The sequence below is a fragment of the Salmo salar genome, chromosome ssa02, assembly GCF_905237065.1.
Source record: "Salmo salar chromosome ssa02, Ssal_v3.1, whole genome shotgun sequence".
In the NCBI taxonomy this organism is placed as follows: Eukaryota; Metazoa; Chordata; class Actinopteri; order Salmoniformes; family Salmonidae; genus Salmo; species Salmo salar.
Genome location: NC_059443.1, coordinates 9,890,460 through 9,908,765, shown reverse-complemented (window position 1 = coordinate 9,908,765; position 18,306 = coordinate 9,890,460). Strand labels below are relative to the sequence as shown.

At 40.3% G+C, this 18,306-nt stretch overlaps 1 protein-coding gene across 10 annotated transcripts in view; it reads right to left on the bottom strand.

Moving 5' to 3' along the window:
* The window catches only part of LOC106595161 (histone deacetylase 9-B), a 96,464-nt gene that overhangs the window by 32,967 nt on the left and 45,191 nt on the right, over nucleotides 1–18,306 (bottom strand). For all 10 annotated transcript variants that reach the window (XM_045697269.1, XM_045697257.1, XM_045697258.1 and 7 more), the window contains one exon: nucleotides 2,912–3,147. In XM_045697269.1, coding sequence (XP_045553225.1) covers nucleotides 2,912–3,082 — 171 coding nt within the window. In that variant the 5' untranslated portion in view covers nucleotides 3,083–3,147. The remainder of the gene's footprint in view (nucleotides 1–2,911; nucleotides 3,148–18,306) is intronic.

The window sequence follows — 18,306 nt, the reverse complement described above, 5'->3', positions numbered from 1 at the left end:
GATTATTTCATTCATTCAGATCTAGGATGTGTTATTTTAGTGTTCCCTTTATTTTTTTGAGCAGTGTATATATATATATATATATATATATATATATATATATATATATATATATATATTAGGCCTATATTTATTTTGTTTGCAACTGTAGTTGAGGTGTTTTCTATTTACCTTTTTATATTTTATACATTAATATTTTAGATTTGTTACATGCTTCATTTAAAATTTGCACAAAGGTTATAAATAAAAGGAGAAATAATCAAATATGAGTAAGTACCTTTATTTGTTGAATTTAATTCAAAATGTAATAAGAAATAGGCCTTTACATGTGGTCATTTTATATAAACTATTTATTCATTGAATTTACAGAAAATGTGCTATATCGTGATATGTATCGTTATCGAGATATGAAATGACCTATATCGGGATATGAGATTTTGGCCATATCGCCCAGCCCTAGTTCCAAACTTCTTCCATTTAATTCCATTTAAGAATGATGGAGGTCACTGTGTTCTTGTGGACCTTCAATGCTGCAGACATTCTTTGGTACCCTGCTCCAGATCTGTGCCTCGACACAATCCTGTCTCGGAGCTCTACGGACAATTCCTTCGACCCCGTGGCTTGGTTTTTGAACTGACATGCACTGTCAACTGTGGGACCTTATATATACAGGTGTGTGCCTTTCCAAATCATGTCCAATCAATTGAAATTACCACAGATGAACTCCAATTAAGTTGTAGAAACACCTCAAGGATGATCAATGGAAACAGGATGCACCCAAGCTCAATTTCGAGTCTCATAGCAAAAGGTCTGAATACTTATGTAAATAAGGTAATAACCTGTTTTAGCTTTGTCATTATGGGGTATTGTGTGTAGATTGATGATAATTAATTTAATCAATTTTAGAATAAGGCTGTAAAGTAAGAAAATGTGGAAAAAGGGAATGGGTCTAAATACTTTCCGAATGCACTGTATCTTGAAGCATTGTTCCCAGTGAGCATCGGTGACTGTTTTTCTCCTAGCATAGCCTATACTCAAGCAACCTTGCATCAAAGATATAGTACTACTTTCACACACAAGAATTATGAACTACTATATATTCACTATTACTATACTATTACTATACTATACAATGCTACTATTACTATACTATAATATATTATTGCTATTACTATAATATTACTATACTATATTACTTTTGAACATCTAGGCCATGTGCTGTTATAATCTCCACCCGGCACAGCTAGAAGAGGACTGGCCACCCCTCATAGCCTGGTTCCTCTCTAGGTTTCTTCCTAGGTTTTGGCCTTTCTAGGGAGTTTTCCATAGCCACCGTGCTTCTACACCTGCATTGCTTGCTGTTTGGGGTTTTAGGCTGGGTTTCTGTACAGCACTTTGTGATATCAGCTGATGTAAGAAGGGCTATATAAATAACTTTGATTTTGATTTGATTTGATACTATTACTGTACTATTACTATACTATTATAGTACTATAGTATACTATTACTACACTATATTATTACTATGCTATACTATGCTAATATTACTATACTAGCGCTGTACCATCACTGTACTACTACTATACAATTACCATACTATTACTATACTATTTCTATACTATGCTATTACTATGCCATACTATATTATTACTGTACTATTACAATAATATTACAGTACTGTACTATTACAGTAATATTACTATGTTATCCTACTATTACTATACTATGCTATATTATTACTATACTATTACTTTACTATGCTATATTATTCCTATACTATACTATTTATATACTATATTATACAATATTATTGCTATTACTATACTATACCATTACTATACCATGCTAATATTACTATTACTATACTACTTCTACAATATTGCTATGCTATACCATTGCTATACTATCACTATTGCAATACTATTACTATACTACTGTATACTACTACTGTACTATACTATTACCATAATATTACTATAGAATACTATTACTATACTATTTCTATACTATTACTATGCTATGCTAATATTGCTATACGATTACTATCCTATTACCATACTAGTACTATACTATTTCTATTCTATTACTATACTATGCCAATGTCACTATACTGTATTCTAAACTATTACTATACTATGCTAATATTACTATACTATCACTATACTATTACTATATTATGCTAATATTACTATAGTACTACTATACAATGCTAAAATTGCTATACTATTACTATACTATTTCTATACTATTACTACACTGTTGCTATACTATTACTATACTATACTAATTCTATACCATTACTATACTATTGCCATACAATTCCTTTCTGTACTATTACTATACTATATTATTACTATACTATTACTATACTATACTATCCTACTATCACTATACTATACTCTATTATTACTATAATATCACTGTATTAGACAATATTATTACTATACTATTTCTATACTATACCATTACTATACTATGTTATTACTATACTATTCTAATATTACTATACTCTGACTATGCTATACTACTGTTTGTAAACTATTGTTCTGTTTAACTGTGAGAGATTCCGACTTTGATTTGCTCCTGATGCTAGGCCTGGTGCTGGTGTGTCAGTTTCTATTCTATAATATACTATACTATACTATACTATACTATACTATACTATACTATACTATACTATACTACTGTTGCTATACTGTGCTATGCTATGCTATACTATACTATTCTATACTACTGTTGTTGTACTATACTATACTATGCTATGCTATACTATACTATACTGTACTCTATTATACTACTGTCGCTGTACTATACTGCGGTTGCTATACTATACTATACTATGCTGTGCTATACTATACTATGCTATACTACTGTTACTATACTATACTGTAGTTGATGTTGTAGTCCTGACCTTGAGGTGCTCCTGGAGCTGGGCCTGGTGCTGGCGGGTCAGATTCTCATGCTGCTTCTGGAACTCGCTGATCAGCAGCTGTTTCTGGACCTGCTGCTGTTTCTGGATGAGGAGCAGCTCCTGCTGCAACTGACGCTCCCACATTCCCGGGTCCGAGCCAGGCCCCAGCATCCTCAGGTCTGTACGCAGGTCCAACGGAGACACGGGGTCCAAAAGTACCTCTGGCTTAATGTCCACTGGGAGAGGGAGGGAGGGAGAATATGAACTATGAGCACAATATTTTCCTATATTATATTCATATTCATAAACATACCTACATTAGTCTTAGTGAGTTACCACTCTGAATTACTTAACAGTCCCGTAGCAGAGAACAAACTGTACTTTGCATTACATGAGTGCCTATAGAAAGTGCATGGTGTTTTCAGCAGAGGAAAGAGGAGAAGCTTTCGAAGGGAAAGACAGCTTATGGGCACAGCACCAAAAGAAAAAAGAGAGAGAGACAGGAACCAAAGACAGGAACTTCTCTTTGCCTCTGCTCCTCCCTGCCGCTCCTCCTCCCTACCTCTCTGTCTCTCCTCCTCCCTGCCTCTCTGTCTCTCCTCCTCCCTACCTCTCTCTCTCCTCCTCCCTGCCGCTCTGCCTTCCCTCCTCCCTGCCTCTGTCTCTCCTCCTCCCTGCCTCTCCTCTTCTCCTCCCTGCGTCTCCTCTTCTCGTGTCATCCTCAAAAAGCCACAATTATATTACAGTTTCTATAAACAAACAGCAGATCACTTCCTGACACAAAGCCTTCAAGTCTTCAGGGATCCCACTTAGGGCAACAGCACAGAGACTCAATGGACCCTTGGCACGACATGTCTCAGTAGTTATTTCAATATTTACATACAAATCCTGTCTGTTCACGGCTCCATAAATAAATAAATAAACCATCCGTTTAGGGGATGTGCTCCCTCTTGATTCCCTCCACTCTGCATCATCAACCAGAACACATCTCTGGTTTCCAATTTAATGTTTTAATTATTAACAAAATAAAAATAAAAATGTTTGTGAGTTTGGACTCTGTTTGTTTGTTCTTGTTTTGGTGTTCCCCTTCTCTCTCACTCACTCACTCACTCACTCACTCACTCACTCACTCACTCACTCACTCACTCACTCACTCACTCACTCACTCACTCACTCACTCACTCACTCACTCACTCACTCACTCACTCACTCACTCTCTCACTCTCTCTCTCTCTCTCTCTCTCTCTCTCTCTCTCTCTCTCTCTCTCTCTCTCTCTCTCTCTCTCTCTCTCTCTCTCTCTCTCTCTCTCTCTCTCTCTCTCTCTCTCTCTCTCTCTCTCTCTCTCTCTACTCAGTTTTATTTCAATTTAAGGCTTTATTGGCATGGGAAAACATATGTTAACATTGCCAAAGCAAGTGAATTAGATAATAAACAATAAAAATGAATGTCATATTATTTAAAGTACAAAAGGGACAATAAATAAGCATAAATATGGGTTGTATTTACATGTGTGTTTGTTCTTCGCTGGTTCCCTTTTCTTGTGGCAACAGGTCACAAATCTTGCTGCTGTGATGCACACTGTGTTATTTCACCCAATAAACATGGGAGTTTATCAAAACTAGGTTTGTTTTCAAATTCTTTGTGTATCTGTGTAATCTGAGGGAAATATGTCTCTAATATGGTCATACATTTGGCATTAGGTTAAGAAGTGCAGCTCAGTTTCCAGCCTCATTTTATGGGCAGTGTGCACATAGCCTGTCTTCTCTTGAGAGCCAGGTCTGCCTTCGGCAGCCTTTCTCAATAGCAAGGCTATGCTCACCGAGTCTGTACAAAGTCAAAGATTTCCTTAAGTTTGGGTCAGTCACAGTGGTCACGTATTCTGCCACTGTGTACTCTCTGTTTAGGGCCAAATAGCATTATAGTTTGCTCAGTTTTTTTGTGAATTCTTTCCAATGTGTCAAGTAATTATCTTTTTGTTTTCTCATGATTTGGTTGGGTCTAATTGTGTTGCTGTCCTGGGGCTCTGTGGGGTCTGTTTGAGTTTATGAACAGAGCCCCAGGACCAGCATGCTTAGGGGACTCTTCTCCAGGTTCATCTCTCTGTAGGGGATGGCTTTGTTATGGAAGGTTTGGGAATCGCTTCCTTTTAGGTGGATGTAGAATTCAACAGCTCTTTTCAGGATTTTGATAATTAGCGGGTATTGGCCTAATTCTGCTCTGCATGCATTATTTGGTGTTTTTACGTTGTACACAAAATATATTTTTTCAGAATTCTGCATGGAGAGTCTCAATGGAGAGTCTCAATTTGGTGTTTGGCCCATTTTGTGAATTCTTGGTTGGTGAGCGAACCCCAGACCTCACAACCATAAAGGGCAATGGGTTCTATAACTGATTTTTTGCCAGATCCTAATTGGTATGTCCAATTTTTTTCTCTCTGCCCCAGAGGAGATTATGGTTAAACCCAGGTTACTGTATCACTGTATCTCTCCTCCTCTCATTTACACCATAGAGGACAAGGCTAGTCCATCTCTCTGCCCCAGAGGAGATGATGGTTAAACCCAGGTTACTGTATCACTGTATCTCTCCTCCTCTCATTTACACCATAGAGGACAAGGCTAGTCCATCACTCTGCCCCAGAGGAGATGATGGTTAAACCCAGGTTACTGTATCACTGTATCTCTCCTCCTCTCATTTACACCATAGAGGACAAGGCTAGTCCATCTCTCTGCCCCAGAGGAGATGATGGTTAAACCCCTCCTATTTACACCATAGAGACAAGGCTGTCCATCTCTCTGCCCCAGAGGAGATGATGGTTAAACCCAGGTTACTGTATCACTGTATCTCTCCTCCTCTCATTTACACCATAGAGGACAAGGCTAGTCCATCTCTCTGCCCCAGAGGAGATGATGGTTAAACCCAGGTTACTGTATCACTGTATCTCTCCTCCTCTCATTTACACCATAGAGGACAAGGCTAGTCCATCACTCTGCCCCAGAGGAGATGATGGTTAAACCCAGGTTACTGTATCACTGTATCATTTTACATTTACATTTTCGTCATTTAGCAGACGCTCTTATCCAGAGCGACTTACAGTAGTGAATGCATACATTTCATTTCATGCATAAAAAAAAAAAAATTGTACTGGCCCCCCGTGGGAATCGAACTCACAACCCTCGCGTTGCACACACCATGCTGGCGTTGCAAACACCATGCTCTACCAACTGAGCCGCATTTACACCATAGAGGACAAGGCTAGTCCATCTCTCTGCCCCAGAGGAGATGATGGTTAAACCCAGGTTACTGTATCACTGTATCTCTCCTCCTCTCATTTACACCATAGAGGACAAGGCTAGTCCATCACTCTGCCCCAGAGGAGATGATGGTTAAACCCAGGTTACTGTATCACTGTATCTCTCCTCCTCTCATTTACACCATAGAGGACAAGGCTAGTCCATCTCTCTGCCCCAGAGGAGATGATGGTTAAACCCAGGTTACTGTATCACTGTATATCTCCTCCTCTCATTTACACCATAGAGGACAAGGCTAGTCCATCACTCTGCCCCAGAGGAGATGATGGTTAAACCCAGGTTACTGTATCACTGTATATCTCCTCCTCTCATTTACACCATAGAGGACAAGGCTAGTCCATCACTCTGCCCCAGAGGAGATGATGGTTAAACCCAGGTTACTGTATCACTGTATCTCTCCTCCTCTCATTTACACCATAGAGGACAAGGCTAGTCCATCACTCTGCCCCAGAGGAGATGATGGTTAAACCCAGGTTACTGTATCTCTCCTCCTCTCATTTACACCATAGAGGACAAGGCTAGTCCATCACTCTGCCCCAGAGGAGATGATGGTTAAACCCAGGTTACTGTATCACTGTATCTCTCCTCCTCTCATTTACACCATAGAGGACAAGGCTAGTCCATCTCTCTGCCCCAGAGGAGATGATGGTTAAACCCAGGTTACTGTATCACTGTATCTCTCCTCCTCTCATTTACACCATAGAGGACAAGGCTAGTCCATCACTCTGCCCCAGAGGAGATGATGGTTAAACCCAGGTTACTGTATCACTGTATCTCTCCTCCTCTCATTTACACCATAGAGGACAAGGCTAGTCCATCTCTCTGCCCCAGAGGAGATGATGGTTAAACCCAGGTTACTGTATCTCTCCTCCTCTCATTTACACCATAGAGGACAAGGCTAGTCCATCTCTCTGCCCCAGAGGAGATGATGGTTAAACCCAGGTTACTGTATCACTGTATATCTCCTCCTCTCATTTACACCATAGAGGACAAGGCTAGTCCATCTCTCTGCCCCAGAGGAGATGATGGTTAAACCCAGGTTACTGTATCACTGTATATCTCCTCCTCTCATTTACACCATAGAGGACAAGGCTAGTCCATCACTCTGCCCCAGAGGAGATGATGGTTAAACCCAGGTTACTGTATCACTGTATCTCTCCTCCTCTCATTTACACCATAGAGGACAAGGCTAGTCCATCTCTCTGCCCCAGAGGAGATGATGGTTAAACCCAGGTTACTGTATCTCTCCTCCTCTCATTTACACCATAGAGGACAAGGCTAGTCCATCTCTCTGCCCCAGAGGAGATGATGGTTAAACCCAGGTTACTGTATCACTGTATCTCTCCTCCTGTCATATGAGGTTATGGAGAACAGCAAGCCTTTTGTTTTAAAGCAACCCATATCTCATAATACCAGATAGTAACTACTGTTCTCTGGTGACAGAACATTTTGTTCACTGCTACGTTTTGCTTTTTTCCAACTCTTGGAGAATATTCTAGTTCTATTCTTGTCATGGCATCAGTCACATTGTGAGAAGAGTACACACTGTACAGGCCTTATACATGTCTCTTCCATTTTTAGCCTGAAAGAAAATATTCAAACCTACTTAAAATGCCAAAGGCTGAGGGGAGATTTATCGGGTGCATTCACTGCCATAATCTTCTCAAGGGTCACATTTAGGAGAACAAATACAGGCAGTGTTTCAGGCAGCACCTGTTGTGAGAATCCTGACAGCGTTCACTGTACCTGTTCACACTATGGGAATCGGTGGCCACTAGAAGGGTGCATCCCAAATGACACCCTATTCCCCATATAGGGTTCTGGTCACTATATATGGAATAGGGTGCCATTTGGGATGCACCCTAAGCGTTCCTCACTCGTGCTGCACATGTAAAACCCATAAAATGTCAAACCCAAGTTGGCCAGAGTTGAGCCCAACCAGAACAAGTCTCCATTAGCCCAGTTGTCCATTAACAACATGCCTTCCCTGTTATAGTGTTCACTGATAATGTGAAACATATTGTCTTTCCTCCGCTTGGTGGTGGCGGTGCAACCAGCTTTTCATTACACCATCCGACCAACCCCTCTGTGTGGTGCAGCGGGCGGGCGGGTCGTTATAAATTATTATAAATAGAAACATTAAAGCAAGTGCTGCAATCCTGGGCTCTGACAACCCCACACCCTTTCCACCACACTACCACCCTAACTGGCTGCCATGGTAACGTTTGCAGGCGGCGGCAGGCGACATAATAATGTCCCTCCTTCCTGCAGAACAGATATCGAGTCTTGCTGCGTGTTGTCTCCTTTGTCTCATCCTTCCTATCCTAGCTACAGTTGCTGTGTGACACTGGGGCTGGGGTAGGTAGGCTACCATCATCCTATTTAGACTGTTATCACTATGTAAGCCTAGAGTTGATACATTGGGAGAAAAAAATAAAAAATACGTACACACATCATGCCACAAACACATATCTGAACAAAATGAAATAATAATGATTGCATTGTAACCTGTACCTTGTCTTGAGAAAGGCTATATGAATGGAATCAAAGATACAATCACCATATTTCCTTATCCTCCCAGTCTGTGTTTTGTTTACTTGATAGTAGGGGTTTTCTCATTTCTTTGTCACATTCAGAGAGTGAAGAGAGCAAAGGGGACTCCCCCAAGGCTGTACTTCATCTCACTCACTCACTCACTCACTCACTCACTCACTCACTCACTCACTCACTCACTCACTCACTCACTCACTCACTCACTCACTCACTCACTCACTCACTCACTCACTCACTCACTCTCTCTCTCTTCTAAAAACAGCTCATTTTAAATGACAGAGGAACTCCTGTCAAAGAGCAGCCCAGCACCTGTAGCACACAGCCTTCCTCTAGTGACAGGGAATATTAATCTTAGTGGTAAGTACTTGACAAAATACTATTTTGTAGCAGCACCGGAGGTGTTCCAGGCGCAGCGGTGAACCTGTGAACCGATGAAAGGGCTGCGTACGGCAGTGAGTCAGACAGATAGAAAGGGCCCTGGCGGTACGGTGCTGCTGCTTCTCTAATGGTATTAAATATAGCCTGAAAAACACCTGCTGGCTGGCTGAGGGAGAACCCAGCACTGTGATGTCTTATTCATTTAATATTTCATTCCCTACCCTCACTGTGATGGGTATTAATAAGACGCTCCACTTTGATCTGGAGGATCCAGCTGAGGCTCCATCAGAATCATACAGCACAGCTCTGTGACTCCATCAGAATCATACAGCACAGCTCTGTGACTCCATCAGAATCATACAGCACAGCTCTGTGACTCCCAACCTAACGAAGTTCCAGCAGAATCATAGAGCACAACACAGCGATGTGACTCCTCCCCTTACAGAAAAAACATACGATTTCACATGAAAGGAAATGTTTATCACATGTTGCTTTACATGTTTTCACATATTATCACATTAACTTCACATAAGATCACAAGTGATCACATGAAAACATGTGTTTTTGGAACACTTCACATGCGTTCACAAGTGAAATTCATGTGTGTTTTTTTCGTAAGGGTCCAAGCTCTAAGAGGTGAGGAAAAAGGACAGCTTTGACCTTATCCCCTACTTAGTGCACTACTTTTGACCAGAGCCATATCAACCCTGTTCAAAAGTAGGGCACTATATATACTTGAAGTTGAAGTCGGAAGTTTACATACACTTAGGTTGGAGTCATTAAAACTCGTTTTTCAACCACTCCACAAATTTCTTGTTAAAACCTGTTGGGGCTAGGGGGCAGTATTTGCACGGCCGGATAAAAAACGTACCCGATTTAAACTGGTTACTACTCTTGCCCAGAAATGAGAATATGCATATAATTTGTAGATTTGGATAGAAAACACTCTAAAGTTTCTAAAACTGTTTGAATGGTGTCTGTGACTATAACAGAACTCATATGGCAGGCCAAAACCTGAGAAGATTCCATACAGGAAGTGCCCTGTCTGACAATTTGTTGTCCTTCTGTTGCATCTCTATGAAAAATACAGCATCTGTGCTGTAACGTGACATTTTCTAAGACTTCCATTGGCTCTCTAAAGCCACCAGAAAGTGGAATGGGGTGTCTGCTGTCCCTGGGCAAAGAACAGCAGCAGAGTTTGTGAGTGGTCAGCCTGGGGACATTGAGACTGAGATGCGCGTTCACGAGACTACTCCATTTTTTTCTTTCAGCCTTTGAATGAATATAACGTTGCCCGGTTGGAATATTATCGCTATTTTACGAGAAAAATCGCATAAAAATTGATTTTAAACAGCGTTTGACATGCTTCTAAGTACGGTAATGGAATATTTTGACATTTTTTGTAACGAAATGCGCTCGCGCGTCACCCTTCAGATAGTGACCTGAACGCATGAACAAAACAGAGGTATTTGAATATAACTATGGATTATTTGGAACCAAAACAACATTTGCTGTTGAAGTAGAAGTCCTGGGAGTGCATTCTGACGAAAAACAGCAAAGGTAATCCAATTTTTCTAATAGTAATTCTGAGTTTAGTGAGCCCCAAACTTGGTGGGTGTCAAAATAGCTAGCCTGATGGCCGAGCTATGTACTCAGAATATTGCAAAATGTGCTTTCGCCGAAAAGCTATTTTAAAATCTGACACCGCGATTGCATAAAGGAGTTCTGTATCTATAATTCTTAAAATAATTATTAATTTTGTCAATGTTTATCATGAGTAATTTAGTAAATTCACCGGAAGTTTTCGGTGGGTATGCTAGTTCTGAACATCACATGCTAATGTAAAAAGCTGGTTTTTGATTTAATATGAACTTGATTGACCAAAACATGCATGTATTGTATAACATAATGTCCTAGGAGTGTCATCTGATGAAGATCATCAAAGGTTAGTGCTGCATTTAGCTGTGGTTTTGGTTTTTGTGACATATATGCTTGCTTTGAAAATGGCTGTGTGATTATTTTTGGCGGGGTACTCTCCTGACATAATCTAATGTTTTGCTTTCGCTGTAAAGCCTTTTTGAAATCGGACAATGTGGTTAGATTAACGAGAGTCTTGTCTTTAAAATGGTGTAAAATAGTCATATGTTTGAGAAATTGAAGTTATAGCATTTTTGAGGTATTTGTATTTCGCGCCACGCGATTCCACTGGCTGTTGACTAGGGTGGGACCTAGCCCATAGAAGTTAACAAACTATAGTTTTGCCAAGTCGGTTAAGACATCTACTTTGTGCATGACAAGTCATTTTTCCAACAATTGTTTACAGACAGATACTTTCACTTATAATTCACTGTGTCACAATTCCAGTGGGTCAGAAGTTTACATACACTAAGTGGACTGTGCCTTTAAACAGCATGGAAAATTCCAGAAAATGATGTCATGGCTTTAGAAGCTTCTGATAGGCTAATTGACATCATTTGAGTCAATTGTAGGTGTACCTGTGTATGTATTTCAAGGCCTACCTTCAAACTCAGTGCCTCTTTGCTTGACATCATGGGAAAATCAAAAGAAATCAGCCAAGACCTCGGAAAAAAATTGTAGACCTCAACAAGTCTGGTTCATCCTTGGGAGCAATTTCCAAATGCCTAAAGGTACCACATTTATCTGTACAAACAATAGTACGCTAGTATAAACACCATGGGACCACGCAGCCATCATACCGCTCAGGAAGGAGACGCATTCTGTCTCCTAGAGATGAACGTACTTTGGTGCGAAAAGCGCAAATCAATCCCAGAACAACAGCAAAGGACCTTGTGAAGATGCTGGAGAAAACAGGTACAAAAGTATCTATATCCACGGTAAAACGAGCTCTATATCGACATAACCTGAAAGGCAGCTCAGCAAGGAAGAATCCACTGCTCCAAAACTGCCATAATAAAGCCAGACTATGGTTTGCAACTGCACATGGAGACAAAGATCATACTTTTTGGAGAAATGTCCTCTGGTCTGATGAAACAAAAATAGAACTGTTTGGACATAATTACCATCGCTATGTTTGGAGGAAAAAGGGGAGACTTGCAAGCCGAAGAACACCATCCCAACTGTGAAGCACGGGGGTGGCAGCATCATGTTGTGGGGGTGCTTTGCTGCAGGAGGGACTGGTGAACTTCACAAAATAGATGGCATCATGAGGAAAGAAAATTAGGTGGATATATTGAAGCAAAATCTCAAGACATCAGTTAGGAAGTTAAAGCTTGTTCGCAAATGGGTCTTCCAAATGTCAATCCCATAGAAAATTTGTGGGCAGAACTGAAAAAGCGTGTGCGAGCAAGAAGGCCTGCAAACCTGACTCAGTTACACCAGCTCTGTCAGGAGGAATGGGACAAAATTCACCCAACTTATTGTGGGAAGCTTGTGGAAGGCTACCCAAAATATTTGACCCAAGTTAAACAATTTAAAGGCAATGCTACCGAATACTAACTGAGTGTATGTAAACTTCTGACCCACTGGGAATGTGATGAAAGAAAGAAAAACTGAAATAAATCATTCTCTCTACTATTATTCTGACATTTCACATTCTTAAAATAAAGTGGTGATCCTAACTGACCTAAGACAGGGAATTTTTACTAGGATTAAATGTCAGGAATTGTGAAAAACTGCGTTTAAATGTATTTGGCTAAAGTGTATGTAAATTTCCGACTTCAACTGTATGTAGGGAATAGGGAATGAGGATACAAGGTTTACTCTCCACTGCAGATTCTTCCATTTAAAAAATGGTAGTTGTTACAGAAAGGTAAGTAACCCCAGCCACCTTCAAATTTTAAGTAACGTCCATTTAGAAAGGGCTAGGGGGCAGTATTGACACGGCCTCATAAAAAACATACCCGATTTAATCTGGTTACCACTCCTACCCAGTAACTAGAATATGCATATACTTATTACATATGGATAGAAAACACCCTAAATTTTCTAAAACTGTTTGAATGGTGTCTGTGAGTATAACAGAACTCAAATGGCAGGTCAAAACCTGAGAGATTCCTTTACAAGAAGTGGCCTGTCTGACCATTTCTTGAACTTCTTTTCCATCTCTATCATTTACTAAGGATCTCTGCTCTAACGTGACACTTCCCACGTCGTCCATAGGCGCTCAGAGCCCGGGAAAAAACAGAATGTCGTCATTCCAGCCCCAGGCTGAAACACATTATCGCCTTTCTCAAGTGGCCGATCAAGGGACACTGGGCTTAGGCGCGTGACCCGACCGCCCCCGCCTTTGGGATTTTTTTCCTCTGTTTGCCGAAAAGGAGATTCCCTGTCGGAATATTATCGCTTTTCTCACGAGAAAAATGGCGTAAAAATTGATTTTAAACAGCGGTTGACATGCTTCGAAGTACGGTAATGGAATATTTAGAATTTTATTGTCACGAATTGCGCCATGCGCGCGACACTTCTTTACTATTTCGGATAGTGTCTGGAACGCACAAACAAAACGCCGCTATTCGGATATAACGATGGATTATTTTGGACCAAACCAACATTTGTTATTGAAGTAGCAGTCCTGGGTGTGCATTCTGACGAAGACAACAAAAGGTAATCAAACTTTTATAATAGTAAATATGATTATGGTGAGTGCTAAACTTGCCGGGTGTCTAAATAAGCGAGCCCGTGATGCCTGGGCTATGTACTTAGAATATTGCAAAATGTGCTTTCACCAAAAAGCTATTTTAAAATCGGACATATCGAGTGCATAGAGGAGGTCTGTATCTATAATTCTTAAAATAATTGTTATGCTTTTTGTGAACGTTTATCATGAGTAATTTAGTAAAATGTTAGCGAATTCCCCGGAAGTTTGCGGGGGTATGCTAGTTCTGAACGTCACATGCTAATGTAAAAAGCTGGTTTTTGATATAAATATGAACTTGATTGAACAAAACATGCATGTATTGTATAACATAATGTCCTAGGGTTGTCATCTGATGAAGATCATCAAAGGTGAGTGCTGCATTTAGCTGTCTTCTGGGTTTTGGTGACATTATATGCTGGCTTGAAAAATGGGTGTCTGATTATTTCTGGCTTGGTACTCTGCTGACATAATCTAATGTTTTGCTTTCGTTGTAAAGCCTTTTTGAAATCGGACAGTGTGGTTAGATTAATGAGAGTCTTGTCTTTAAATAGCAGTAAAATAGTCATATGTTTGAGAAATTGAAGTAATAGGATTTTTAAGGTTTTGAAAATCGCGCCACAGGCTGCCAGTGGCTGTTACGTAGGTGGGACGCAAGCGTCCCACCTAGCCCATAGAGGTTAACATGACCAAAGTTACAGTTACAGTTACATTGTAAGATGCAACATTTTAAGTCAGCAGAAAAACAATTTTATAAGTTGAAACATTTTTTTCAAACTAGGCCTTACAATTCTTATCAACATAAGCCATCTGTTGTTCAGGTCAAGTGCAGACACTGTACAGAGACACAGCACCCTGTTAAACAGAACACATAGTAAAGAAGGCAGATCTTTGCCCGAGATATCATCATGTCTGTTTTGAATTAACCAGCATCATACACCGACATTAAAATAGACCAATGTCTATCTGGTTATATCTGTGGCTGCCTACGGCTAAGTTTAGGATTCAGAAATGACAATGTCAAATGTTATAATTGAAACCGAAATCTGCTGTTAATGCACTCCAAATACCAGCAAAGGCAAAGGAGGAGAACACGGAAGCAGCAGTAACTACAGCTAAATATAACATATTTTCTGAGCTGCCTGGGTCTTAATATAGACAATGTGTGAAAGACTGTCACGGATGTCAGGCTGTCTGCTTAATTTAACACAGAGTTTTGTTTTTAAGCTAATCGCCCTGAAGGAGCACTGAATCAACCTCTTTGTATTTTTGAAGAAGATACAATAAACTGTTACTACTAGATATTCATTCACCTGCAGTTTTCCTTGAGCGAAAGAAGTGATGGGGCCTCCTCATTGGTGGAGAGGTGTCACTAAGCGCCAACGGCAGGGGTTGGCGGGTAAACAAGAGATTTATGAATGACAGGTCCAATTTGTTTTTAGCACCAGGGAGAGACAAGCAGCACCCTGCCCCATGCCCAAATTCTTCCCCTCCGAGGGCCCTGCCAACAGGGGATAGGGTGACTCATAACCAGTGGCTGCACTCCCACTGCACTAGCCTCCTCTCTGACACCACGGGCCAACACTACCACCACACAGCTCTGTGACCGCCTGTCCCCAACGTGTTTATTTCTATAACAGATCTGTCTCTCATTAGCCCCCATGGCGGCTAGAGTGACGATCACAGCCTTCATTTGAGACGTTGGCATGGCAATGGCAGGTGGCGGCTTCCCAATTGGCACCCCGTTTCCTATATAGTGCACTACTTTTGGCCAGAGCCCATAGGGAATAGGGTGCCATGTGGGACACAGTCCGTATCTGTTTTTACCTTGAGGAGTCACACTAGCAGGCTTCACCCACCACACAGCAGAGAGAGAGAGAACAGAGACACATGTTGTCTGGACTGGTGGGAGTGTTACATGTTGTGACGTCTGTGATGTGAGATATGTTTTCTTGGATCTCTTCCCATCATCTATTTGTCTAATAATAATAATAACAATAATAATAACAATAATAGGCCGGAAGACAGTGCCCATGTTAGATTCTACAGCTACATACCATAGGTGGTGTCTTGCATCATTTGCAGTCAATGGATAGGCTATAGGGCCAGTTTCCCGGACACAGATGAAGCCTAGTCCTGGACTAAAAAGCATGCTCAATGGAGACTCATCATTGAATCACAGGGTGGCACACAATTGGCCCAGCGTCGTCTGGGTCAGGGGAGAGTTTGGCCGAGGTAGGCCGTTATTGTAAAATAGGAATTTGTTCTTAACTGACTGACCGAGTTAAATAAAGGTTAAATAAAAACATTAAATAAAAAATTGACAGACTCTATATGACCAAAGGTATGTAGACACCTGCTCGTCGGACATCTCATTCCAAAATCATGGGCATTAATATGGAGTTGGTCCCCCCTTTGCTTCTATAACAGCCTCCACTCTTCTGGGAAGGCTTTCCACTAGATGTTGGAACATTGCTGCGGGAACTTGCTTCCATTCAGCCACAAGAGCATTAATGAGGTCGGGCACTGATGTTGGGCAATTAGGCCTGGCTCGCAGTCAACGTTCCAATTCATCCCAAAGGTGTTCGATGGGGTTGAAGTCAGGGCTCTGTGCAGACCTGTAAAGTTCTTACACACTGAAACAGGAAAGGGCCTTCCCCAAACTGTTGCCACAAAGTTTTCCCTTCACTGGAACTAAGGGGCCTAGCCCAAACCATGAAATATCAGCCTCAGACCATTATTCTTCCTCCTCCAAACTTTACAGTTGGCACTATGCATTGGGGCAGGTAGTGTACTCCTGGCATCCGCCAAACCCAGATTCGTCCGTCGGACTGCCAGATGGTGAAGCGTGATTCATCACTCCAGAAAACACATTTCCACTGCTCCAGAGTCCAATGGTGGCGAGCTTTATACCACTCCAGCCAATGCTTGGCATTGCGCATGTTGATTTTTGGCTTGGAAACCCATTTCGTGAAGCTCCTGACGAACAGTTCTTGTGCTGACGTTTTCTTCGAGAGGCAGTTTGGAACTCGTTGGTGAGTGTTGCAACCGAGGACAGACGATTTTTATGCTCTTCAGCACTCGGAGGTCCCTTTCTGTGAGCTTGTGTGGCCTACCACTTTGTGGCTGAGCCGTTGTTGCTCCTAGACGTTTCCACTTCACAATAACAGCACTTATAGTTGACTGGGGCAGCTCTAGCAGGGCAGAAATTTGACGAACTGACTTGTTGGAAAAGTGGCATCCTATGACGATTGCTTGGCTGTGTGCTGTCAGCAACGGGTGTGGCTGAAATAGCCGAATCCACTAATTTGAAGGGTTGTCCACATACTTTTATATATATATAGTATTGTCTTAATTAGTCAGTGTCCGAGAAACTGGCCCATAGTGTTTAATGTATAATTCTGAATGGAGATGAGACTGTGGCTGACACTATGACACTAAGTAGACATATCCCCACTAGGTTAATTAACAAGTATTGGGTTATTCATCTTTCTTATGGCACTTTGCTTGGCTGCTTACTCATAGCAACACTTTGTGAAGACCATAATAATATTATATAGCTCTGTATAGCCCATAATAATACTATAGAGCTCTGTGAAAGCCATAATAATATTATTGATCTCTATACAGACCATAATAATATTATAGATCTCTGTATAGACCATAATAATATTATAGATCTCTGTATAGACCATAATAATATTATAGATCTCTGTATAGACCATAATAATATTATAGATCTCTATACAGGCCATAATAATATTATAGATCTCTGTATAGACATAATAATATTATAGATCTCTATACAGACCATAATAATATTAGAGATCTCTGTATAGACCATAATAATATTATAGATCTCTGTATAGACCATAATATTATTATAGATCTCTGTATAGACCATAATAATATTATAGATCTCTATACAGACCATAATAATATTATAGATCTCTATACAGACCATAATAATATTATATATCTCTGTGAAGACCATAATAATATTATAGAGCTCTGTATAGACCATAATAATATTATAGATCTCTGTATAGACCATAATAATATTATAGATCTCTGTGAAGACCATAATAAGATTATAGATCTCTGTATAGACCATAATAATATTATAGAGCTCTGTATAGACCATAATAATATTATAGATCTCTATACAGACCATAATAATATTATAGAGCTCTGTATAGACCATAATAATATTATAGAGCTCTGTATAGACCATAATAATATTATAGATCTCTATACAGACCATAATAATATTATAGAGCTCTGTATAGACCATAATAATATTATAGAGCTCTGTGAAGACTATAATAACAATACCATAGAGCTCCTGTCTAAATAAATCCATGCCAGGAAAGGAGTAAGTACTAAACTCTAAATGATAACAAGCCAATGATTGCTTTTCCAGCATTTTCCATTATCATGTTACCAGTCAAGGGAGCCATATAAACTATGATATCACTTAAAATGATTAACTACAGATATAGGATCTTAATTTGACCAGTATTGTCATAGTAAAATAATC